General features: G+C 32.6%; 1 protein-coding gene across 49 annotated transcripts in view; it reads left to right on the forward strand.

Moving 5' to 3' along the window:
• RIMS2 (regulating synaptic membrane exocytosis 2) overlaps positions 1–27,749 on the forward strand; it is a 602,465-nt gene that overhangs the window by 345,601 nt on the left and 229,115 nt on the right. For 35 of the 49 annotated variants that reach the window (XM_060611074.3, XM_060611085.3, XM_060611080.3 and 32 more), the window contains one exon: positions 23,956–24,024. In XM_060611074.3, the coding sequence (XP_060467057.2) occupies positions 23,956–24,024 (69 nt within the window). Of the gene's footprint in view, positions 1–5,933; positions 5,961–23,955; positions 24,025–27,749 lie in introns of all 49 variants that reach the window. The other 14 variants (XM_060611071.3, XM_060611073.3, XM_060611075.3 and 11 more) reach the window with 1 other exon arrangement.

Here is a 27,749-nt window from a genome sequence, read left to right on the forward strand (position 1 = left end):
CTGATATGTAGTTTGCAAATATCTTCTCCCATTCCGTCTGTTGCCTTTTGGTTTCTGATTGTTTCCTTCACTGTGCAGAAGCTTTTTATTTTGATGAGGTCCCAGTAGTTCATTTTTGCTTTTGTTTCCCTTGCCTCCGGAGACATGTTGAGTAAGAAGTTGCTGCTGCCAAGATCAAAGAGGTTTTTGCCTGCTTTCTCCTCGAGGATTTTGATGGTTTCCTGTCTTACATTTAGGTCTTTCATCCATTTTGAGTTTATTTTTGTATATGGTGTAAGAAAGTGGTCCAGGTTCATTCTTCTGCATGTCGCTGTCCAGTTTTCCCAGCACCAATTGCTGAAGAGACTATCTTTCTTTCATTGGATATTCTTTCCTGCATTGTCAAAAATTAGTTGGTCATATGTTTGTGGGTCCATTTCTGGGTTTTCTGTTCTATTTTTGTGCCAGTACCATACTGTCTTAATTATTACAGCTTTGTAATACAGCTTTAAATCTGGGATTGTGATGCTTCCTGCTTTGTTTTTTTTTGTTGTTGTTGTTTTTTGTTTGTTTGTTTGTTTTCAAGATTGCTTTGGCTATTCGAGGTCTTTTCTGGTTCCATACAAATTTTAGGATTGTTTGTTCTAGCTCTGTGAAGAATGTTGGTGTTATTTTTATAGGGATTGCTTATTTGTTTTTTATTTGTCCTTTTTTCCTTCTTTTTTTGCTTTCTTTTGGAATTCACATTATTTTATTTACATCAACAGATATTTACTTAGCTGTTATGGTGCTTGATACTGTGTTTGATCCAAAGATACATTATATTTAGGTAGCAGGTAAAACTCTTATTCACAAACTTGTACGCAAAATACACACTTATTTTTCAAATATTGTATTTAATCCTTACTTTAATCTTATTTAGGTATCTTTGTTCCCAGTCAAATATCAATCTTTACTCCTTCTCCTTACCTATTCCTAGTTCGTGCTGGCAGTTCCAGGAAGCTCCCAAAAAGGAAAATATTCAGAAAAGACCCATTGATTTTTAATCCTTATAGAGCTTCACTAATTTGTCCCAATGCATAATGGTTATTTGAAGTTAGGTTTATGTATAGCATTTTTTACCAATGCTGGTTTCTTTGGTGCTTAGCATCCAGCTACATCATGGGGCTATCATCCTAGAATCCTAAAATATCACTGGACTTCAGAGAGGTCCTAGAGCCTGATTCCCTATTATTCACAAGTCTCTCTAGCCATTGGCCCCTTCCTAATTCTGAGAAATATTGACCTTTAGCAGTGCCATCCTTTTTCTGCCCCGTCTACCCTCCTCTCTTATTTCTCTCCTCTTGCTTAATCTCATTAATAAGCCTAGAGTATGGAAAGTAAAATGCTATGTGTCACTTTGCTTTCCAACCTGAAACATAAATTTCGCTAATTAAAAGAAACACAAAGAGCTTGCCACCTCTTTAAAATGTATAAGGGAAAAATATAAGGATAATAAAACATAATTTATGTCTCTATACATAATCATGCCATAATCTTGGTATTTGTATAATCTTTTTATATATAGAAAGTAGAGTTGTAAAAATTAAAATTTTAAGCTTATGTAGAGGTATTAGGGAATAATACAAGCTGTGCTCAGCATTTTAGCTAGGCCTTAAGAATAAGTAAGATTTCAATATATAGAGGTGAGAAAAGTAAATAGTTAATTATGCTAGGATGAAGACATAAAATCTAAATAGTATGAGACTTATATATAGAAAGTGTTGAGTGTCAGGCTAAGGATTATGAGATTTATCATTTTTAAAAAGAATTTGAGGGTAGAAGTCTAACAGAAATAGCACAATAATGTCTTAACATGATGTATTCCTTCTCCTTGATGTGTTGCAACTTGGAAAAAAATGTTTTAAGGGAAGGAGTTTCCTTTCATTGTACCATATAAGCAAATGCCTACTGTGCTTATAAATAAACCTCATATATTTTGGAAATGGAGCAAGTTAAGTGTAGTAAATATCAGGGAAAGCAGTGAACTGCAATGGAAAAAAATAGGAAGGAAATGTCTTTGCTTGCATTTAGAGAAGTTCTTTTTCTTAATGTTTATTTATTTATTTTTGAGAGAGAGAGCTTGCACGTGAGTGGGGGCGGGGCACATGGAGAAGGAGAAAGAAAATTCCAAGTAGATTCCATGCTATCAGCGCAGAGCCTGATGTGGGGCTCAAATTCGCAAATCGTGTGATCCCAACCTGAGCCGAAATCAAGAGTCAGATGCTTAACCAACTGAGCCACCCAGGCAACCCTGAATTATAAGTTCTTATTAGGCAATGACCATAATGGTCTCCAATTGCTAAATGTCACAATAAGTAAATAGTCCCTATCTCCCCTCATTAAAATCCCTTGAACAATTTCCAGCATCATAGTTTGCATCAAAATATGTACATTGTTAAAAAAATATTATATATATCCTATATGTAAGTACATATTCCATATATATACATATATGTATATATATACACACATATTTTTTCAATCCCTGCAGTAAAAATTTAAGCTTTAATAGCTTGAAAAACTATGATATCTTTTTTCCAATTTAAAAACTTCTTATAAATTATGATGTTTTAATCATGAACCGAAATTATAATTTTAAAAAGACAAAGGAACTATACCCTTGACAGAAAACACTCATATTCATTGTCTTATTTGTTTTTAAAATATTAGGTACTTCTTAACGGTATCTATAGGGACAGCTATAGTTTTGAAAGTTTGGTGAATGTCTTTTATTCTAAATTATAGTGATGCTATTCTTACAGTTTTAAGAAGTAGTGTAATCCTTTAACTATTAATCTAAAATTCATTAAAATATCTTGTTCTAATTTCTGACAGTAAAAATCTACACTGCTGAATTAAATCTTACACTTCTTGGTGGTGGTACTGATTATTTCACTTTATATCCTTTTCCCTAGGGCATATTGTATTAGACAGTGATAAAAAGGAAAATCATTTGGGACCACCCTCTGACTTTAAAATTGATGTAGATCACTACACGCTATAAGTGACTTTCAAAAAACCACTTTGAAGGTCTGCTTAACAGTATGTTTTGCAGAAAAATCCTCAAATAATATCTTGCAAATTGAAAAATATATAATAAACTTAGATCAGTTAAACCTGTCATTAAAACATAATGTTCAGATCATTCAAGATGTAAAAAGGACATGAAATTACACTCTTATCTTGATATTCTTAAAAAAGAAAGCCGTTATAAATATTATAATATCAATATGGGAAATACACTCAGCTTTACTGAAGACGTCCTGTTACATGTGGGAACACTGTTTCCAAGAATACAGTTCCACGATTCAGTCACCATTAAAAAACAAACAGTAGGGGCACCTGGCTGGCTTAATCGGTGGAGTATAGAACTCTTGATCTCAAGGTTGTCAGTTTGAGTCCCACGTTGGTGTAGAGGTTACTTAAAAGAAAATCTTTAAAAAACCCCCAAACACCTGAACAGTAAAGAGACATAAAGTAGGAAGACCACAACAGATATATTTCCTTTCGTAAATATTTATCCATTTGAAATTCTAGGGTTTGGATATATTATATTTGCATTAATTTGCATATGTGGCTAAATGAATATGAATATCATCATCTTACATATTTTAATAAAAAGCATTTAACATGATACAGAGATATTTACAAAGAATTATAAAACTTCTAAAAATGTTAATTGTTTCAGCATGTAAAATACAGTTTCAATATAGATATTTACTTAGATTTATAATTATGTTCAGTGTTTTCACTTAAGGAAATATATAACAATTCATTGGTATTACAATTTAAAATTATATATACTGCAGCAATTCAAATTTTGCAGTAACATGATAATTTTATTTATTAACTATGTAACACATTTCTATTACACTTTTTTCCCATGATTTTTTGCTGCATACCTTGTGATCAACTCTTCATAAGACAGTTTTGTACTATCATTTAATACATGTGTGCTCTATTGATTGTACACAGTATTATTCTCTATTATTACTTTTATTCTTTTTTTTTTCTTGTTTGGAAAGGTTATTGTAACTTCATCTCTTCTTTTGTTATTTTTATTGTCTTTGCTTTTTGGATGGTGAGTTTCTTTATTATTGTTACTCTTGAGTTTTCTGTGTCTTCGTGATATAATAAGAGTTTTTGACATTTTAAAGCAACATGAATCTATTCATGTTCAGTTTATGTTTCTGTCTTCCACTAGGAATACTTCTATTATGTTTTAACTTTAGTATGGCTAATAATTCTTTTTCTGATGGGATACTGGAACCAGAGCCTGTTAGGCATATCTCTTCCCTTCACAGTCATTGACATGGGTTGCTTGAATTGGCTATATGGGAGTATTTACATTACAGAAATTGACAATGTTGCAAATCAAGGCTTTAGTCTCCCCCAGACTGATAGTTCTTAAACATTTACCAGCCTACCACTGCTATATATAGTATACAAAAATTAATTTCAGATTTAAGAAAATGTAAATGTAGAAAGTTAAAATGTTAAAGGGCTAGAAAAATATACATGAGTGTTTAAACAAGCTGTACATGAAAACGATGGCAGGAAACTCAGTGTAAATAGATTTTTTAAAATATATAGTAAATACATTAAATCTGTTTTAAATGAAAATGGTGGAAGGTAAGTTGGTAACCTGATAAGTAAAATGGTGGTAAGTGTTGGTCAAAACTGGTAATTTAAGAGTTTATGTTGATTTTTTTAAAATTCTAGTTTAATCTAGATGATTCAGTTTATCTTTAATTTCTGAAAATACATCCTGGATAAATGTTACAATACTTATAAAATTATTCAACCGTACTATTTTTTTCTAATTTCTGTAATTATACTCTGTCTTTAGAAATTCCTATACGGTGGTTAGAATATTCTTTTTCCTTAAAATACTCTATATAAATTCCACTGCTGTGTAGATTACTAATCAGACAAATCAACTATGTAAAATATTGCCAAATGTACTACTTCTCTATTTGTTAAATAGAGTTTAGAATCATGTCATTCAAATTTTAAATCTTTTAATTGAACATTAGAAACTAAGCTTCTGTGATAACCTATGAACCTATTATTTTCTTTGCCTGTGACTTATTACCTTTAGGTTAATGACTTAGATGTGCCAGGATAAATAATTATATTTTTTCCAAGTATTAGGGCATCTTTACACTTCTCTGGTATTTTTATGGCATCATAATTCATACATTCCTTTAAATTTCTGATGTATATTCATATGATAATTTGCTCATCTTTCAAGGTGAAAACAACTTATTCACATTTTCCTACCTTTTAAAACATTTGTTAGAAAAATCTAATTTGTATTCTGCTAACTTGTGACAATTTCTTTTTCTATATGTACATTTTAATTAAGTGAGAATATCAAAACAACTTGTCCCTGTAAATCTTCAAAGTGTCCCTCTTCCAGAAGAAATCAATTTTAAAATACACTTTTTCAAAATCAAGAATTCAAAACAATAATGTTTTTCTAAGATTCCTTCAATTTAAGCTCATTAGTTGCTTATTGCCTGCTAAATTTCTCTGTGTAACCATTACTTTTTACATTTCATAGTTTGTTGTATAACCATGTATTATAAAATAAAATTGATAGCCATGAGTATGCATGGCAGGTCTATTAGTAATTTTTTATTTTATGTACCTTCTCTTAGCCTGTTTATTTCATTCAATCTAAGTTTCAACTAACATAACTTGAATGTACTAATGCACTTTTGTACTAATTCAGATATGATGTGTCTCCCTTCTTTATTTTATTCTGAATGAGTATGGTCCTTCTTATTTTATAATAAAATTGTTAAACTACGGCCTGTACTATAAAGCAGAGATTAAATTTCAATATCCCTATTACATTTAAAGATTTTTAAATGTATTTTGACATTATTTTAACATTTTTTTTCCAGATAAAGCCTTATGTTCATATAATTCAGGTAAATTTTAGCATGCACAATGTTTAATGCATGTATTCATATGCACAGTTAATTGGTTTGTTGTTTTGTGCTTTGTCTGGTTATTGTGCATATGTTAAATTCCTAAACAAAATGTCAGTAGCTTCCTTTTTCCACCTATAGTAGTTTTCCAGTATATCTGTGTTTACATCTTTATTATTTTGATATTAAAAACTACTTGTTGAAATATAGTGATTTATGATTTCAGTGTGTCTAATATTGTCTCTTTTAATATGGTACTATTTCATCAATGAAGTATGGTTTGGTATATTCTGTGTTATTGTGTGCACTGTTTCACAGAATTTGAATTTATATGGATACAATTTTTAATGTTTTTGACTTATGGAGGGATAGTGTTAAAAATTCTAAGTATATTGAATTTTAACAATTAAAACTAGAATGTTTGCTGTAGCTTCCATCATTTTAGCTGTTCAGTCATATCTTCTAAGGAAAATTGAATAGATTTAAGTTTTATAACTCTAATGTATTATGACTTTTAATTTAAACATGCACAAAGTATGTCAAGATGTTTTAAACTGATGCTAAATTTTATAACTGGTCACTGGGACTTCCTTTAGTTTTAATACTTTTAACTGGAAAATATTTTAAATATATTTAGTCTAATGAACTTTTATATTTAAAAAAATTATCTTCGTGAATAGGATTAGGAAATAATTGTAAAAGTTTCAGGAATGGCACACTAAAGTTTCAGATCTACTGAGGAAGGCTACTACTTACAACCAAGATGGAATAGAAGGGACTTCTCCCTACCTTCCTACCTCAGACAACAAAAATGGACAAATACATAACTCAGATGCTTTAATAATACTGGATATCAGGCAACTAAGGACAGTAATTATTAAGATAAGGGAAACAGATGAGTTGAATCCTAAAATTGTCCTCGCATTCACTTTTAGAGAGTTTCCTACACAGAGCATAAGGGGAGAAAAGGCAAACAGAGCCTGTGTACTCCCTGAGGTAAGTGATGGAGCTGAGAGTTTGGGGAGACAAGGGTGACTAGAGTTCACAGAGCAGACTACTGAAGAGAAGAGAACTATCCAGAGAGAGAACTCCAAAGATCTTCAGAGGGTTTCTCTCAAGTTGAATATTGATCAGTGCGTGAATGGAGGAATCTACCCACCCTGGAGAAAGGACCACCCAAAAAGATTACAAGTAATAATGCCCGAGAATAGTGTCTGCCTTTTTGTTTTGTAGAGAACATCAAATTTCAGAGGTCATTGGGTTGCGTGCACAGAAATCTCTGGCCTCAGTAGTGAGGAATAATTGACTCTAGATGGACACTGTATCACATAAAAAAAGATCTTAAAGCAAGAAATGAAAGGGTAAAAATGTTTTAAGTAACACAACTACATATAGAAAAGACTCAATAATGGTTATAGGAATACAAAAATAATATATAACAATGTAAAATTCACAAGGGCTGGCATCTAATAAAAAATTACCGACCATGCAAAAGAGAGAGAGAGAGAAAAAAAAAGACCCATAAAAAGGATGTAAATCAAAGCTAAACTAAAAAAGAACTTGTACAGATGTTATAATTAGTAGACAAGGATATTAAACAGTTACAGAAGTGTATTCCTTGTGTTCAAAATGTTAAAGACATGAAAGACAGAAATAGACTCAAATGAAGCATTTGTAAGTGAAAACTATAATGTCTAAAGTAAAAATATACTGAATGGGATTGACAACAATAAACATTGTAGAAAAAAAATTAGTGAACTTGGAGATACAGCAATAAAAACTATCCAAAATGAAGCATAAATAAAAATGTTTAAAAAAATAATAAAGTATCTGTGAGCAATGGACAATTTGAAGCTGCCCTAATACACAAGTAATTTAAGTCATGCAAGAGAGGAGAAGCAAATATTTGAAGAAATAATGGCTGAAAATTGTCCAAATTTCATGAAAACTATAAACCACATATCCAGGAAGCTCAATGAATTCCAAACACAAGAAACATACATAAGAATATATGAAGATACATCATAAGTAAATTCTTTAAAACCAATAATAAATAGAAAACCATAGAGCATCCAGAGAAAACAGACTCAATACATAACTGAGGAATAAATATGCCTGCAGATTTTTCACTAGAAACAGTGCAAGTACTCAGAGAAAAAGGGATCAATCTAGAACTCCATGCTTATTCATATTTCTTTTAAATCATGGTGAAGTAACAATGTTTTTGAAACATACAACTACTAACAGAACTCATCATCAGTAGATATGCACTACAATTGATAAAGTCAGTCCTTTAGGCACAAGAATAACGATACCAGGTGGTAATATAGCATATAGATGTATTTAAAAGAATGAGGAACACCAAAAATGATAACTGGATGGGTAAATATATGAGATTTATTCTTATTGTGTAAATAGTTTTAAATATAATTGGCTGTAAAACAAATAACAATGTAGCATAAGGTTTGGTACATATATATAACTAAAATATATGACAATAGCAACAGGAAGATTAGAAAAGTAGAGGAAAGTAGAAGTGTATGGTTATAATGTCTTTATACTGTGCTATATGATAAGAAGTATGATATCACTTGAAAGCAGGTTGTAATAAGTTAAATATATACACTATAAATCCCCAAATCACAAAATGAAGGATTATAGCTAACTAATAAGCCAAAAGAAAAGATAAAATGGAACCATGAAAGTATCCATTTCATCCAAAAGAATACAGAAAGTGAAGGAAATGGAACAAAGAACAGATGGGACAAATAGAAGATAAATAGCAAATTGATAGATGCAAACTAACCAAACCAATCACATTAAATGTAAATAGTCAAAATACTACAGTTAAAAGGCGGAGATTATCAGAATGGATTTTTTTTTTTTTAATTTTTTTTCAACATTTTTAATTTATTTTTGGGACAGAGAGAGACAGAGCATGAACGGGGGAGGGGCAGAGAGAGAGGGAGACACAGAATCGGAAACAGGCTCCAGGCTCCGAGCCATCAGCCCAGAGCCTGACGCGGGGCTCGAACTCACGGACCGCGAGATCGTGACCTGGCTGAAGTCGGACGCTTAACCGACTGCGCCACCCAGGCGCCGCTAGATTGGATTTTTTAAAAAGGCAAAGCCAGCTATATATTGCCTATAAGAAACCCACTTGAAATATGAAAACACAAAGAGTTTAATTTAAAGGGATGGAAAAGATATACCCTACTAATTTAAAGAAATATGAAGTACTACTTATATTAATATTAGACAAGTTAGACTTTAGAGTGAAGAATACTACCAAGGATAAAGTAGGTCATTTTGTAATAATAAAAGAGTAAATTGATCAAGAGAGCTTGTCAATCCTAAACATTTAAGGACATAATAATAGAGCTTCAAATTACAGGGAGAAAAATTTATAGAGAGATTGTTAGACTAGATTAAAACAAAACAAAACAAAACAAAACAAGAATCTAATCATGATGCTTCAAAAGCTCAACAAAAGTGGCAAACAACTAGTCTGACCCTGAGAATAAACACAAATCACGACCAATTTAACAAAAAGATTACGTTGGAAATACTTTGGGGAATGGCTTGGGAATACAATGAACAGTTATGCCATGAAATGATGTATAAGAAGTGGACAAATTTCTAGAAAACCACAAATTACAGAAACTGATCCAGCAAAATATAAGAAAACCATATAAAACTATAGCAACATAAAGAAGTTGAATTTGTGAAAAGAAAAACCTAGGACCAGAGGGCTTCACTGATGAATTCTATCAAACATGTAAAAGAAACTACCAATCTTTCTTACATTCTTTGAGGGAGAAAAAAAAAAAAAGAAATAATCTCCATTCATTCTATGAGACCAACGTTATTCTAATACTAAAGGCAGACAAAATATCACAAGAATATGAAGACCAATATCTCATCAATGTAAACACAGAAATCCTCAAATATTAATAAATCAAATTTAGCAATATATAAAAAAGATTATTCACTTTAATCAAGAGGTATTTATCCCCAATGCAATATTTGGTTACTAACTAAATATCAAATGTAATTAAATGTATCAATAGAAAAAAGGACAAAATGACATGATCATGTGAAGAGATAAAGAAAAGGCTATGACAATAGTCAACACTCTTTCACAATAAAAACTATCAAAAAAGTAGGAATAGAAGGGAACTTTCTTGACCTGATAAAGGGGACTTTAAAATACCTACTGCTGACATCATTTTTTAATTGTAGAAGACTGAATGTTTTCTCCTTAACTGTAGACTAGGCAAGCATATCTGCTCTTACTATTTTTATTCAGTAGTGCACTGGAGATTCTAGTTAGGGCATTCAGTCAGGAAAAATAAATAAAAGCCATTCAGAATGGAAAGAAAGAAGCAAAACTTTCTTTATTCACAGATAACATGATTCTACATGTAGAAAACTCCAAAGAATCTACAAAAACTACTACAACTAATAAACAATGTCAACAAGGTCCCAAGGTACATGAACACTATACAAAATAATTTATATTTTATATACTAGTAGCTAACATTTAAAAAAAAATTTTAGTGTTTATTTATTTTTGAGACAGACAGAGCATGAGCAGGGAAGGGGCAGAGAGAGAAGGAGACACAGAATCTGAAGCAGGCTCTAGGCTCTGAGGTGTCAGCACAGAGCCTGACGCGGGGCTCAAACTCTCCAACTGCGAGATCATGACCTGAACTGAAGTCAGACGCTCAACCCACTGAGCCACCCAGGCATCCCCGCTAACATTTTGAAAAGAAAATTAAGAAGTATTTTGTTTCCCATAATATCAAACATTTTTAAATACTTATTAGTACATTTCATAGAATAAGTACAAACTTTCATGCTAAATAAATCACAAAATATTGCCGAAGAAAATCAAAGGAAGATCTAAGTAAATGAAGAGATATTCCAAATTAATGGATTGGAAAATTCTTATTATTAAGATGGCAAGTCTCCTCTAGATTTGTCTACAGGTTCTATATAATCCCTAACAAAATCTAAGCAATATTTTTTGCTGTAATTAATAAACTGATCTTAAAAACTATATTGAAATGCACAAGATCTGGAACAGCCAAAAAGGAACAAATCTGAAAGACTTATACCTCCTGATTTCAAACTTACTACAAGACAACAGTAATCACAATATTGTGGAACTGGCGTAATGGAACCTAATTCAGAATTCAAAAATAAACCCTTATATTCAGTCAGCTGATTTACCAAACAGGTGCCAGGGCAATTCAATGGGGGGAAATTGTCTTTTTAGCTATTAATGCTGGAAGAATTGAATATCTACATGCAAAAAAGATTAAATTAGACTCCATCTCACACCATCCACAAAACCTAACTTAAAATGGATCATACACCGAAGTGTAAGAGCTAAAACTATCAAACTCTTAGAAGAAAACATAGGAGAAAAATCTTCATTACCTTGGATTAGGCAGAGATTTCTTCAATGCAATGGCAAAAGCAATATCAATAAAAGAACAAAGTGATAAATTGGACCTCATAAAAATTTTAAATGTTTGTGATTCAAAGACGTCATTAAGAAGGTAAAGGAAAAGCCACAGACTTGGACAAATGTTTGTAAATTACATATTTGACAAAAGACTTGCATCCAGAATACATAAAGAACTCTTGAAAGTTAGTAGTGAGGGGACAAATAATGCAATCAAAATGCAAAATATTTGAATAGTCACTTCACTGAAGATGTGTGGATGGCAAATAAGTACATGAAAAGATCCCCAATGTCCTTAGTTAATAGTGAAATGCAAATTATAGCAACGATATGTCACTTTACATCCACTAAAATGAGTGTGATAAAAAAAGACAGTAACAATTTTTGGCAAGGTTTTTGAGAAAATGGAATCCTCATAAATTTGATGATGGAAATGTGTAATAGTGTAGCCCTTTGGAGGACAGTTTGGTAGTTTGTTAAAAAAAAAATTAAATTTTCTACGTGGCAAAGGAATTCACTCCTAGTTGTATACCCAACTGAAATAAAAATGAATGTCCACTCAAAGACTTGTACATGAATGTTTACACCAGTATTATTCATAATGGTCAATATTGGAACTAGTCCAAATATCCATCAGCTGGTGAATGGATAAATAAAAAATATCGTGTCCATACAGCGGATTGCTATTAATAACAAAATAGTGATACGTACCACCACATCATTTAACCTCAAAAAATATTAATGCTAAATTAAAGGTGCAATGCAAAAGGCCACGTGCTGTATGATTCCATTTATATAACATGTACAGAAAAGGCAAATCTATAGAGCAGAGGTTAGATTAATAGTTGTCTGGCTGAGGGTAGGAATGGGGAATGACTGACAATGCATATGAGGAATTTGGGGGGAATGGTGGAACTGTTCTAAATTTGGATTGTGTTGATTTTTACACGTCTTAAAATTTGCTAAAAGTCACTGGATAGTATACTTAAAACCAATTAAATTTATGTTATATGAATTATACCTCAATTTTTTAAAATATGATGAGGAAACTACAGAATAGATAAAACCTCATCATGGTCAGAGGTGTTAATCCCCTTTATTCTTAGTAATTGATAGAACAAGTAGACAGAAAAGCAGTAATATTAGAGAATATCAATAGTATCAACTAACTTGGCCTAATTAATGTTTATAGAACATTCCATATAACAACAGCAGAATACACATTCTTTTCAACTGCATTCAGAGCACTTACCAAGATAGACAATATTCTGGCCAAAAAAAAGTCTTGGTGAATTTAAAAGTATTCAAATCATACAAAGTATGTTTTCTGACCACAACAGAATTAAGTGAGAAATCAATAATAGAAACATCTCTGGGAAATCTTCAAACATTTAGAAACTAAATAGCATACTTCTAAAAACAATGAGTCAAAGGAGAAGTCAAAGGGAAAATAAGAAGTATTTTAAACTTAATGTAATGAAAACACAACGTATCACAATTCATGGGGTGCAACTATAGCAGAAGAGAGGAGGAAATTTTTAGCACCGAACATATATGTTACAAAAAAAGAAACATCTCAAATCAATGACTTGTTTTCACCTTAACAACAACAAAAAAAAATTTTTAAAGGACAAGTTAAACTCAAGTTAAATAGAAGAAAGGGGATGTGACAGAACAGAAATCAGTGAAATAAAAACCAAGAAGCAATCAAGAAAATTAACGAAACCAAAGTTTGACTCTATGAAATCAATAAAATTGATCAACATTTAGGCAAAATGGCCAGCAAAAAAAGAGAAGACAGAAATTGCCAAAATAAAAAAAATAGCTGATATTGCTACAGATTCTACAAACATTAAAAGAATAGTAAGGAAAAATTATGAATAGATTTATGTCAATACATTTGATAACTTTTTTTTTTAACGTTTATTTATTTTTGAGACAGAGACAGAGCATGAACGGCGGAGCGTCAGAGAGAGGGAGACACAGAATCCGAAACAGGCTCCAGGCTCTGAGCTGTCAGCACAGAGCCTGACGCGGGGCTCGAACTCACGGACCGCGAGATCATGACCTGAGCCGAAGTCGGCCGCTTAACCGATTGAGCCACCCAGGCGCCCCAATACATTTGATAACTTAAAATAGAAAATTTATTTGAAAGACAAACTTGATGCCCACTCAAAAATTAATAAATAAATAACTTCAATAGCCCTATATCTATTAAAGAAATTGAATGTGTAGTTAAAAATTTTCCCACAAAGAAAATACAAGGACCAGATGTCTTAACCAATGAGGTGTACCAAACATGTAAGAACAATATAATACCAGTTCTACACAAGCTCTCCCAGAAAATTGTATATTTGAGAATGCTTCCCAACTAATTTGAGAGAAACATTACTGTGATACCAATACCTGACAAAGATACTAAAAGAAAGAAATCTACAGACCTTATAGAAATTATGTCAAATTTAGCAAATTGAATTTTAAAAATAGGTTTAGCAAAATAAAAATTTAGAAAATTGAATACCACAATACATAAAAAGGATAATGTAGAATGACCAAGTGGTGTTTATCTCAGTATTCAGTGTTTGTTTTTAACATTTGAAAATTAAAGAAGTATTATTCATCATACTTAAAAAAAAAACAGAAAAAAAATCGTTATCTTAAAAGATTCAGAAAAAGCATTTGATAAAATCAAACATCCATTTCTGTTGGAAACAAACAAACAAACAAAAAACAGCCCTAAGCAAAGTGGAATACAAAAGAACTTTCTCAAAAAATACAGGGCGTTATCAAAACCTACAGCTGAAGTATACTTAGTGACAAAAGGCTGAAACCTTTCTTCCTGAGATCAGAGCAAGAAAAGGTTGTCTATTCTCCCTACTTCTATTCAGAATTGTACTGGTGGTTCTAACTGGTACATCAGGCAAGAAAAAGAAATAAAGGACATCCAGATTGAAAAAGAAGAAGTAAAATGTCTTAATTTGAATACATCTTTAGCTATATAGAAAGTCAGATGGAATCTACAAAAAAAAGCTATTATATTTAAGAAGTGAGTTTATTAGCTTGTTGGATACAAGGTAAAGATAGGATATCAATTGTATTTATATGTACCTGCAAGGAACAATTGAAAATTGAAATTTAGAAATACAATGCCATTTAATAGTGTCAAAAATATGAAATGTTTAGGGGTAAATTTGAAAAATGCAAAAGATCTCTAAACTAAGAATTATAAAACACTGTAAAAACAAATTTTAAAAGAAATAACGGAAAAAAAAGTTTTCATGAGTCAGAAGAGCTAATAGTATGTCAGTTTTCCCCAAATTCCCCAGACTCAATTCAGTTAAAAAATATCAACAGGTATTTTTACAAAAAACAATTACACATTTCTGTGTAAATTGACAGACTCTAAAAATTTATTTGAAAATGTGAATTACCCAGAATCACTAAAAACCACCTTGATGAAAGAAGATCAAAGTTGGAAGCCTTACAATAGTTGATTTCTGAACTTATTGTAAAGCTGTTGTAACTGAGATGTGATAAAAATAAATAAATGTATCAAAAGAACAGTATATAGAATCCAGATAAAAACCCACACATATATGGATGACTAATTTTCAACAAAGCTGGAAAGGCAATTCAGTGGTGTAAGGATAGACTTTTCAACAAATAATGTGAGAGCCTATAGATATCCATATGTAAATTTAAAAAAAAAAGAAAGAAGAGAAAGAAAAGAAAAGGAACTTCTATCAAATACAAAAGTATATGGTATATAACTCAAAATGGATCAGTGTAAACCCTAAAATTATAAAACTCCTAGGAGAAAACTTTGTCACTTTTGGTTAGGCAAAAATTGCTTAGGGCATGAAAATCATGTTTCATTAAATAACAAATTGATTAAACTGGATTTTCTCAAAATCTTTTTTTGTTTTCTTTAAAGAACACTGGTCAGATAATGAAAAGCCAAGCCACAGGCTAGAAGAAATATTTGCAAATCACATATCTAATAAAAGCTTTGTATGTAAAATATATAGAGAACCATCAAAGCTCATGAATAACAAAACATAACAAAAAATGGACATAAGATTTGAAAAGATTTAAGACATAAGATTTCTTGTGGACATAAGATTTTAAAAAAGATTTAAGAGTGGAAAATAGACACATGAAAATATATTCAATGTAAGTCTTTAAGGAAATGTAACTGAGATTCCATTAGATCCTTCTTAGAATGGTTAAAATAAAAAAGACTATCTATACCAAGCATTGGGGAGGATGAGAAGTTATGAAAATTCTCATATACTATTAGTGGGACTTGTAAAATGTGACAGCCTCTTTGGAAAACACTTTCGCAGTTTTTCTTAAAATGTTCAATATACATCTACCATACAATTCAGTCATTCCACTATTAGGTCTTTACCAAAGAAAAGTGTAAATATTTGTGCATACAACTTACATATGAATGTTCATTGTAATTTGATTTGCAATAACCAAATAACCCAAATGCCCTTCAACTGGGTAATGGATAAACAAACTGTGGTACACCCATAATAGATAATATTATTTAGCAATAAAAAAGAATGAACTATTGATTAACATGACAACATTGATGAATCTCAGAATAATTACACTAAGTGAAAGAAGAGAGAAAAAATGCTAGCATGATTCCATTTATATACAATTCTAAGAAATGCAAACTAATGAATTAAATAGAAAACTAACAAAAGAAAACTAGCTAACTGAATTCCTTTATCTACAAATATTAATATGTTGGAAGTTAAAATAAGTCTTTTAATACAAAGAAAACACTAGACTCAGACATTCTTTTCAAGTACTTCATACTTAATCTTAACATATTATCTCAACTTAATAAAACTCACATAATATACATAAAAGGAGTATTTCCAAGCTCATTTACAAGGAAAACATAATTTTTATACCAAAAATCAACAAATCCATTCCCAAAAAAGGAAATTTATAGACCCATTTCAGTCTTAAATATAAATGACAAAAATAGCTACATAAAACAGCAAATCAAATCCAATAGTTTTATAAAATTCTATAAATGTGATTAAAACATTTACAAATCAAAAGAGAAAAATAGGGGTGCCTGAGTGGCTCAATCAGTTAAGCATCCAACTCTTGATTTCGACTCGGGTCATGATCTCGTGGTTTGTGAGTTCAAGCCCCACATCAGGCTCTGCACTGACCGTGTGGTGCCTGCTTGGGATTCTCCGTCTCCCTCTTTTTGTGCCCCTTCCCTGCTCCCGCTCACTCTCTTTCAGAAGAAAAAAACAATAAAGGAGAAAAAATATGTTCATTGCTTATTAATGAATTAAAAATTTTATAGAATTCAACATAAATTCATAATGATACCTGTTAGCAAATTATGAATTAGAAACTTCCTCAATCTGATAAAAGGTCTATTACAGGAAATCTTAAATGGCCAATGATAGAATTGTTCCTTAAAACAAACACGAACAAGAGTGTGAGTATAATGGAGATCCTAATGCAGTAAGAAAAGACGAATTTGAAAATAATAAGGATTCAAAGGAAGAAATGAAACTGTCATTATTTGTAGATGATATAATTGTTTTCCTCAAACTCTGGAAAGAATCTGCAAACAAATTATGGTTTACCAAGATGTCTGGATATAAGGGCAATATGTGAAGGTCAGTTGCATTTCCTTACACCAGTAATAAAGAGATATACTTTATAATAGTAACAAAATCAAATACCTAGGAATAAATCTTACAAGAGTTATATAGAAGTACTATAGGGAAAAATTTTAAAGTTTTATTAAGAGACATTAAAGAACATCTAAGTGGATATGTGACATAACCGTTGATATGAAGACATTATTAATTGTTAATTTCCCTATTTGACATATATATTTAATTCAGTTCCAATCCTATCTGGTATCTTCATGGAAACTAATGAGTAGATTCTAAGTAGAGGACAAAAGAGCCAAAAAATAGCTAGAAGGATTCTTATGGAAGCAGGGAGGAGAAGCTTCCTTTGTCAGATATCAACATTTACTGTATTTGACACAGTGTGCAACTGGCATGAGAATCAATCAGTGGAATAATATTAAGAGCCCAGAAGCAGACTCTTTTATGTGAGACTCTTTTTTTTTTTAATTTATTTCGGAGGGGGTGCAGAGAGAGAGTGGGAGAGAGAATCTCAAACAGGCTTGCACTGTCAGTACAGAGGCCCATGTGGGGCTCAAATTTATAAACTGGGAGATCATAATCTGAGCTGAAATCAGGTCAGATGCTGAACCAACTAAGCCACCCAGGTGACCCGAGACCGTCTTTTTTTTTTTTTTTTTTTTTTTTTTTAATATGAAACTTATTGTCAAATTGGTTTCCATACAACACCCAGTGCTCATCCCAACAGGTGCCCTCCTCAATACCCATCACCCACCCTTCCCTCCCTCCCACCCCCCATCAACCCTCAGATTGTTCTCAGTTTTCAAGAGTCTCTTATGGTTTGGTTCCCTCCCTCTCTAACTTTTTTTTTTGTCTTCCTTCCCCTCCCCCATAGTCTTCTGTTAAGTTTCTCAGGATCCACATAAGAGTGAACCGTCTTTTATAAGGATCTGAAGTAACATGTCAGACCAAAAGAAGAAAAGTAAACAATTAAATAAATTGAGCTGGAAAAAAAAATAGTATCCATAAAAAATGAACATAGATGAAATCAGACCCCTATCCTGCAACATGTATATCAACTCTAGATGGATTAAGGACAGTTAAAGTTCAGTCAGGAAGCTGAAGTACTATTAGAGATATGGAATAAAATATTTATTATAAATATTTTAAACCACAAAATTGTAGAAGCTGGTAGTTCCTTGTAAGAAGGTTTATAAGAAAATGGTTGAAGAATCTGAAAAAAGTCATGTGCCAGAGGCAACAGAGGAGAGCTAGTAAAGAACTTTGGAGGGTTGTTGCCCTTTCATTTACTAGTGGTCTTGAAGTCACCGTAGGTCATAGGACAAGTTGGGAGGGAAAAGTGCATGCAAAACGTCCCTTCATGATTTTATGGGTGGCCTGCAGAAGTTCTGTGGATCCTTTGTCACAAAGCTTCAGATGTACTTGGCGCAGGACTGGGGGAATCTGAAGGACGAGGTCTAGCAGGACCTGGAACCAGAGAAACATCTAAAATCCCAGACTTGGTTATATCATACCTATTTTAAAAACTAGAAAGAATTGGAAAGAGAAATTGAAAAGCCACAATCATCGTAACAGTCTCTCATAAATGTGAACTATAGAATTGATGAACTTGAATAAACAGAACATTCTCCCAACCGAGAATATACATTCTCTACGTCTACAAATGAAACTTTCGTAAAATGTTGCTATAAATTTTTAAGTAGTACATTTGTATGGTATAAATTTAAAAGTAAAAAAAAATTCTTACCCCTCTGTTTCTCAAACATCTAGTTCTCCTTACTTGAATGAACTCTGACTGGTTTCTGTATGTTTGCAGAGATAGGCTATGTTTACATAAACAGACATGTATGGGTTTTTCCTCTTTTGTTCTGATATAAATAGTGACATAGTATGATTATTGTGTGCCCTCTGCTTTTCATTTTTAATCTCTATTCTTTTAGTAGTAACTATTGACATTACAATATGCACACTTAGCAAAGTAACATTAACACCTCTACCTTTTTTTCCAAACTGCATAAATTAAAATCTGATTTGTACTCTCACCCCCAATATTTAATATATTACCAGAATATATAGCCTTCCAATTAGTAATTTATTATAATATTGCCATTTTGTTCATTCAGAGTTTATTTAGATTGACCTGAATTTTTACCACTTTCTTTGCTTCCCACCTTTTTCTTTTCATTTTATACTTTTTTTTTTTTTTCTGGGATGAATTTCTCTGTTTTTGAAGTACACATATTTTAGAACTTCTTTCAGTGAAGATCTGGAAACAGGCTGTGCTTTCATGAATATGTCTTCATTTCTCTGTTCCTGATGAAAAGTTTAGCTGTGTATGAAATTCTAGAATTACCTTTATCTTCTCTCAGCACCCTGACAATGTTAATAACTCTGGCTTCCAACTTTGCAGAAAAGTCTCTCCATTTATTTAAATTTTCTTACATTGCTAGCAGTTGTTTTGAGTTAAATTGTGTCCCACTGGAAGTATAGGTCTTCACTTCCAGTACCTGAAGATGTGACCTTATTTGTAAATAGGGTCTTTGTAGAAGTAGTCAAGTGTTCAATTTTGAGGTCACAAGAATAGACTTAATCCAATATGACTGACTTCCTTATAAAAAGGGGAAATTTGGACACAGATAGACATGGACAGAGGGAAGACAATATGAAGACCTGGGAGAAGACAGCCATGTGACTAGAATGCCGTATCTACAAGTGAAAGAGAGCCAAGGATTGCTAGCAAACACCAGAAGCTAGAAGAGAAAAGGGAGGATTCTCCCCTGGCCCTGCTGACACCCCGATTTTGGACTTCTAGCCTCCAGAACTGTGAGACGATAAATTTCTGTTGTTATAAGCCACCCAAAGTGTTCGGTACTTTGTTACAGCAGCCCTAAGAAGCAAATACAGTTGTGTTTTGTGGTTGGCGATATACATGTTTTGCACCTTTTTGGTTAAATGTACTCGTAAATTTTTCATGTGTTTGGGTATTCTTGTAAGCGATAGTGGCTTTGAAATTTATATTCCAGTTATCCATTGCTATTCTCTAAGAAATATAGTTCATTTATGTATGTTGACTATGTATATATTCTGCAATCTTGCTAAATTGTTAGTCAATAAGTTTTTTATAGCTTCCTTAGGAGTTTTAAGCTACCTGATCATGTTACTACTTGCTTTCTAATCTGTATGCCTTTCAGTTCTTTTCCTTGCTGTATTGTACTGTAATCCAATGCAGTGCTGAACAGAAAGGGTTGGAGTGGACATCCCTAGCTAATTCTTTGTCTTAGGAGGATTGCATTCTATATGTCATGAGTGTGATGTTACCTACAGATTTTTTTGTGCGTGCCCTTTATTGATTTGAGGAAATTCCCCTTGGGCTGGTTAGCTGAGATGTTTTATCATGAATGGGGGGCAAACTTTATCAAATAATTCTTCTACATCTATTGAAATATTTTTAAACTTGTAGGTGTAAATGAACTGACTTCAATATACATAAAGTAAACTAGAAAGAAAAATTAACAAATTCACCACCATTGAAGAAGTTTCCATTTTAATTTTTCTCAATCACTGGTAGGTCAGGCAAACAAAAATTTAGGAAAGATACAAAAGGATCAAACCACATAGTTCTCCTGTCAAATAAAGAAGTCTGCATCTAATAAATAATGAATTTGTATTCTTCTGTTATATCCTTGAAACATTTGTAAGAATTATTAATATACTATTTAATAATTCATTTTCTGACAAATTTCAAAAACTTGACAATATAGTGTATTTTCTTCAATGCCAGTGTTACTATGTCAATTTTTTAAAAAAATAATAAACTATAATCATATATTTGAAAAATTTTGAAAATAGACACCTTAATGAACATTTTCTTTTAAGATTTATTATCTCTGCAATTATCATGTGTTATTCAGTCAATTGTGCCTTGGATTTAATGATGTATGGTAAATATCTAATAGACTCAAGAAGAAAATACCTAGACCTGAACTTTAAATAATGCACTATATATAAATATTTTAGTAATGTAGAAAAATACTCAGAGGGGGAAGGTTTATGTTAATAAAGATTAAAAGGCTGAAAATTTTGGCATATTCATCCAATTTAAGAGTTTAGCAAAAGAAGTGAAATAAATTCAAAGTAGAAAGAAAAACATCATAACTATAAAAGCAGAAATCAATCAAGTGCAAAACAAATTTCCAATGGAGCCCATTAGTCCCTTGAAATGGCAAAATAAACCTTTAGTGAAATTTATTGACAGAATAAAAAGAATAAAAAGAAGGTTCAGACAGCAAATGGAAACGTTTCCATCAAATGGAAACAATAAATAGTATGATAAAATTATGAGCATTGGAGCAAACACTGAAACTTGGACAAAGTGGACAAATTGCTATGAAAAATATAACTCACTGAACCTTGAGTCAATAGGTCATTCTATGTCTACTGAAAATGGACGTATATGTTATACATATGGAAAGAGCAAAGTTGCATCCATATCTCATACTGTACATGAACTCAGTGCAAGATAGACAAAGATGTAAGTGCTAAAGCAAAGTTTATAAATTTCAGAAAAAATATGAAAATATCTCTGTTCATAAGCTCAGGAATGATTTCTTTTTTTCAACGTTTTTTTTTTTTTTTTTTTTTTTTAATTTTATTTTTGGGACAGAGAGAGACAGAGCATGAACGGGGGAGGGCCAGAGAGAGAGGGAGACACAGAATCGGAAACAGGCTCCAGGCTCCAGGCTCCGAGCCATCAGCCCAGAGCCTGACGCGGGGCTCGAACTCACGGACCGCGAGATCGTGACCTGGCTGAAGTCGGACGCTTAACCGACTGCGCCACCCAGGCGCCCCTCAGGAATGATTTCTTAAACAAGACATTGAACAGACTACTTTTCAAAGGGAAGATTGATATATTCAGTGACATTAAACTTAAGTACTTGAATTCCTCAGGATGTTAAATGACAACATCCAAGTAGAGACAACATCATTGCATGTATTTAACCTCTGTAGAATCACTAGCAAAAATAGATCAACTTCCGTCAGGAAAGTAACAACATTTGGAAGGAAGCAACATTTTAAAATCACATATTTCCTCTACGCACAACCCCACACAAAACAACTTATGAAGACTGATAAAATGAACTTCATTTTTTTGCTGGTGTCATTCTTATCTTACTTCAGAGGCAGATCTGATTCTTGACCAATACCAAAAGCATGTAATCTTTATACCCTAGTGTACCTGGCACATGAAACTAATCATTACCCTGTCCTTGAGCATTTGCCTTTTACAAGGTGAGATCTTGTTACCAGATGAGTAGCAATTCTTATTCTGGTTCTCCTCGACAGCTTTGTCTGTGGTATCATTTTTTTTCTCATACATCCATTTAGAATGTATAGTATATAATAATTCTGTAAATCCTTTTGTGCCTAGTCTTTTGGGATGTTGTGTGGTAATTATAGTTTCCATATCAATTGGGGCTATACGAAAGAGCCTGTGGTTTGACTGAGTTTAAAATTTTATGATATAAGCTTCGGATGGAAAATAGTGAACTCATTCTATGGGACCACATGATCAAAACAGATAGATAGATGTTTTTAATGTACCCATCAAAAGGTGGAAAACAAGAGTCCTTTCAACAGATGCTTCCCTCTCTCAGGAGGGCAGGGGTTCGAGCAAAAAAAAAAAAAAAAGAAAAAGAAAAAAATGTGTAGAATATTTCTAAGAGAAAGTTGCAAATGTTGGAGTGCATTCCTACAATGTTTGATTATTGCTACTTTAGACACCTTACCCAACGTGAACTCTTAGTGTTTTATAAACCTTATGGAAATTATTTACTTTCTGATAACTGAAGTTAGTCTATTTAATGACTAATGTGTAGTATAAGTAGACAGACGAAAGAAGTCTTTCTTGAAATAGCAACACTGTTTTCATTTACCATTAAGCATTTTCTGATTATAAGGAAGGAAAAAAACTATAACAACAGATTCTATTGTGTGAGATGTGCCTATTTTAAGACACATGTAGGAGATGAGAGATATTTTAAAACATTATAACATGTTTATATATGTGATATATTTCATAATTACATGTGAAGGAAATCTGCCTTAGCCATCAATTTAGTGGCATTTTTGCCATAGCATGATTAACACTTTAAAATTTTGTAAGAGATTTCTTTTGTAATAGAAACTCACACACAGAGGTCTTGTATTATGATAATTATTACTGCTCTGTTTTAGGCTATTTCTTAGAAAAGATAACATTTCACAATTTAAATGTATTAATAAGCTTGTGGATGATTTATTTCTCATTTTCTTTTCAAACCAGTGGAGGAACAGCTAAACTAATACTAAAAGAAAGGTGTCTCTTAAATGATGCTTCTTCTCCATGAGTGTGAAAAAGGAAGAATGGGGTACATTTAATTTATTAGTCATGCATATTAGAAAAAAGCCCATGAATGCTTTTGAAATAACATACTGTCTTGCTTTGAAACTTGTATAGACTTAAGTGTCTTTGTCTAAAAGCATCTAAAACTGACTTGACTTCGCTATTTTTAACTTAGCTTTTTGTTCAATAGATTTTATCAATCAGCATCAAACCACTTACATATATTATTTGGTACTTAATATTATTTCAAGTTTGAGGACATTTAGGAAATTTTTTAAGAGTAATTTAAGAACAATATCTTTACATCATGAAATATGTATGAAAGTAAGTGTGAGCGCACAATGACTTTCTCTACTTTTTATTCTCAGGTGTGTTTCATTCAAAATCCTTTCATTTGGTTTTCAGGTTGATGAGGAGTTTTTTTTTTTCCCCCTTAATAATCAGCAATTTTAATTATTCCTGTTGTTTGCTTCATAGGGTCAAAAAGAATAAGTGACAGTGAAGTGTCTGACTATGACTGTGATGATGGAATTGGTATAGTATCAGGTAAGAATTGCAGAGTTCCGGTGTAGTAATAAGAAGGAAGTGTTATTCACTATTTACCAAAAAAGTAGATTAAATAATGAATAAAATGAGAGAGAAATAACTTGCCTCTTTTTCCCCTTCCCCCAAACAACATTATGGCAGTTTAACCTCCTGAATAATTCCAGTTGCTGGAACTCTTATCAATTGTTTGATTGAATATTATTATTGAAAGATGTAAGATAAGTGAATATTTCTAAGTTTTCTATTTTTAAACTACTCAAAAATAAGGATTTCACCATAAATTTGGAGAGCTATTGTGTAATTAAAACTTCTTTATACTGCATAGCCATGTGAAAAATATGAAAATCTTTTTGATGTCACCAACATACCCAAATATGTCAAATATTTGAATGTGCTTTTTGAAAAAATTTTTACTGTGTTGTGTTGGTTACGTATCAGGTACTGCTTGATTTTGAAATTATGTTATTGAAGTTTAAAATATTGCCTGATTTAGGGTTAGAGATTTATCTGGGACTTAAACAAATGTGAAAATGACTTCAAATCCTTGAAATGTGTCACCATTAGAAAGTTGAAGCATCTCCATATTCTTTTTATAAACATGAAAATCAGGATTATGGTATCGTGGTTTCTGAAATATTATCTTTTCATAGGCTCATAACTTTCGTAAATGGTGTACTAATTACATTTACATAAGTATCATACTAACTAAGATTTACACATGTTAATTCTGTTAAAAATATTTTTTCCTTGGGGCACCTGGGTGGCTCAGTCAGTTAAGCATCTGACTTCAGCTCAGGTCATGATCTCGTGGTTTGTGGGTTTGAGTCCCGTGTCGGGCTCTGTGCTGACGGCTCGAAGCCTGGAGCCTGCTTCGGATTCTGTGTCTCCCTCTATCTCTCTCTGCCCCTCTCCCACTCAACCTCTCTCTCTCTCAAAAATAAATAAACATTAAATTTTTTTTTAATATAGTTTTTCTTGTTTTTAATGTTTTTGTTTTTTCTTTTTTTTGTGGGGAGAGAGGAAGAGTGTGAACAGGGGAGGGGCAGAGGAAAGGTGAATCTTTTCCTTTTTTTTAATGTTTATTTACTTATTGAGAGAGAGAGAGAGAGAGAGAGAGCGAGCAAGCATGAGTAGGGGAGGGGAAGGGAGAGTGTTAGAGAGAGGGGGAAAGAGAGAGAATCCCAGGCAGGCTCCAGGCTGGTTGTTAGCCCAGAGCCAGACTTGAATTCATGAACCATGAGATTTCAACCTGAGAGAAATCAAGAGTGGGACACCTACCTGACTGAGCCATCCAGATGCCCCAGAAGGAAAGAGAATCTTAAGCAGGCTCCATGCCCGGTGCAGAGCCCGACAGGGGGCTTGATCCCACAACCGTGAGATCATGACCTGAGCTGAAATCAGGAGTCAAAAATCAGACACTTGACAGACTAAGCCACCCAGACACCCCAATGTTCTTTCTTTTAAAGCTCTATCATTAACAGTTCTTTCAACAGAGAATAAATGCTTCAGTCAATAGTTTAATAATTTGACTGTCAGATCAAGCATATCATCCTATATTTCTGTGAAATTTTTCCTAAGGCATTTTAAGTGTGAATTGTATATATACCTATACAGAGAAACTCCCTTACCCACCACACCCCATGTTAAGTAGCATTTTAAACAACTAGTATAAAAATATAAAAAATAAAATAAACAACTAGTATAAGTCAAGACACCAGTAATCTCTTAATACTTTGTTCCCCATATGCAGAGATTTGTTTCCAACTGCATATTACATACCTGTCAAATTCAAAATATTAGTTGCAACCATTCAAAACCCTTTTTTAATGTGAACTATCAACCTTTTCTCAATAATGAACAGTTTCAGCTGCTTTATTTAGTTTTTCCAAGTTTCCAAGGCAGGTGTCTTGAAAATTAACTATGTCAGAGGTAATATTTCCCATTTGCTTACTTACTTTGTTTATTCTAAGTCAGAGGTAATTTTTACATTTGCATTGCTAATATTCTTCAAAGTAAATAGAATCTTTGATTAATATTGAAATTTAGGTTTCTCAGGGAAGCAATTACTGGCATGGATTTTGTACTCCAGTGGTATACCGAGTAGAAGAATGAGAATGGTTATAAACCAGCTATTCTTTGAACAAGTCGACTCACCCCACAATGCAGATAAATGGAATGTGTGTGTGTGTGTGTGTGTGTGTGTGTGTGTGTGTGTGCACAGTATGAGTTTATAGCCACTTAGACCATTAGTATTATTTTCTACTCTGACCTGAAACAATATGCAAATAAATGCACATAATTTATTTTTCAATGGGAAGGTAGAGTGATGTTTTGATAATTGGCTCTTAAACATCACATATAATATTCTGATTTCCTAAGCTAATTACCTAACCCCAATACTCATTTTTTATCACTTCTGAGTAGCTCTGTACATTATGAGTCATGAACATTTTCTTAAAACTCTATATTTCTGTTTAGTTTTCCTGTGACTGCATTATTTAAGTGTTCTTCTTATACCAACTCTTCCTCTTTTTCTCAATAGTCTCTCTTAAACTACGTGATCATCTCTTTTGTCTCTAAATATTCCCCTACCTTGGATTTCAGTGATGCTCTTTTTATAAATGACTCTCAAATCATTATCAACAGTCCTATTGTCTTTCCCAAGATTCTTTTCCATGTGTGTAACTGTTTGCCTATATGCCTGAAAATGTTGTTATCTCCCCCTCTCCAAACTGGTAAACCTTCTAAACTTCTCTAACTCTTTGTAGGATACTCTTAACTTCCTAAGGGGCTAATCAAATGTTAAGATTCATTTATTTCTTCCCTTTTTTTGATCTTGTATCTGATCACAAATTGTTGTTGATTCATATTAGAATGTCCCCAGTCTCCATTGTTGGACTTTTTTCACTGTCTACATTCACTACTCTCGTGTTGACATCTATTTAAAGTTCTGTGCCTTTGGGGCGCCTAAGTGGCTCAGTCGGTTAAGCATCTGACTCTTGATTTTGCCTCAGGTCCTGATCTCATGGTTCAGGAGTTCCAGCCCCACATCAGGATCCATGCTGACCATCTGGAGCCTATGTGGGATTCTCTCTTTCTCCCTCTCTCTCTTCCCCTTCCCCACTCATGCTCTCTCTCTCTCTCTCTCTCTCTCTTTCTCTCTCAAAAATAAATTAATAAACTTAACAAAAAACAATTAAAAATAATAAAGTCCCGTGCCTTTAAATAGCATCTTTATGCTAAAATTCCAACATGTCCAGTCAAAACTACTTATTTGTAGTCTAAATTTTTATTTTCCACTGCCCACTTGACATTTCTGCTTGGAAATGTAGTAGATATCTTCAACTTAACATGTCTAAGACTGAACTCCTAATCTTTCCCATCAAACCAATGGCAACTCCATTCTTTTTTTACTTGAATTAAAATTTTAGATTTGTTCTTGTCCTTCTCTTCCTCTTATCTCCGACATCAAATCTTATACAGAATGATCCCGATGCCTCTACTTTCAAAATATGTCCAGAATCTGACGACTTGCCATGTCTCCACTGCTGTCATCCTGGTTCGTCTTTTGCCTGACTTACTGCGTTGTCTCATTTCAGTCTGTTCTCAGCGTGGCAACTGTAGTGATCCTGTTTAAAGATAGGTCATATTCAGTTTCTGCTCAAAATCTCTAATGGGTTAAAATCACTCAAATCAAGGGGCGCCTTGGTGGCTCAGTTGGTGAA

The sequence above is a fragment of the Panthera onca genome, chromosome F2 (genome assembly GCF_046562875.1).
Source record: "Panthera onca isolate mPanOnc1 chromosome F2, mPanOnc1 haplotype 2, whole genome shotgun sequence".
In the NCBI taxonomy this organism is placed as follows: domain Eukaryota; kingdom Metazoa; phylum Chordata; class Mammalia; order Carnivora; family Felidae; genus Panthera; species Panthera onca.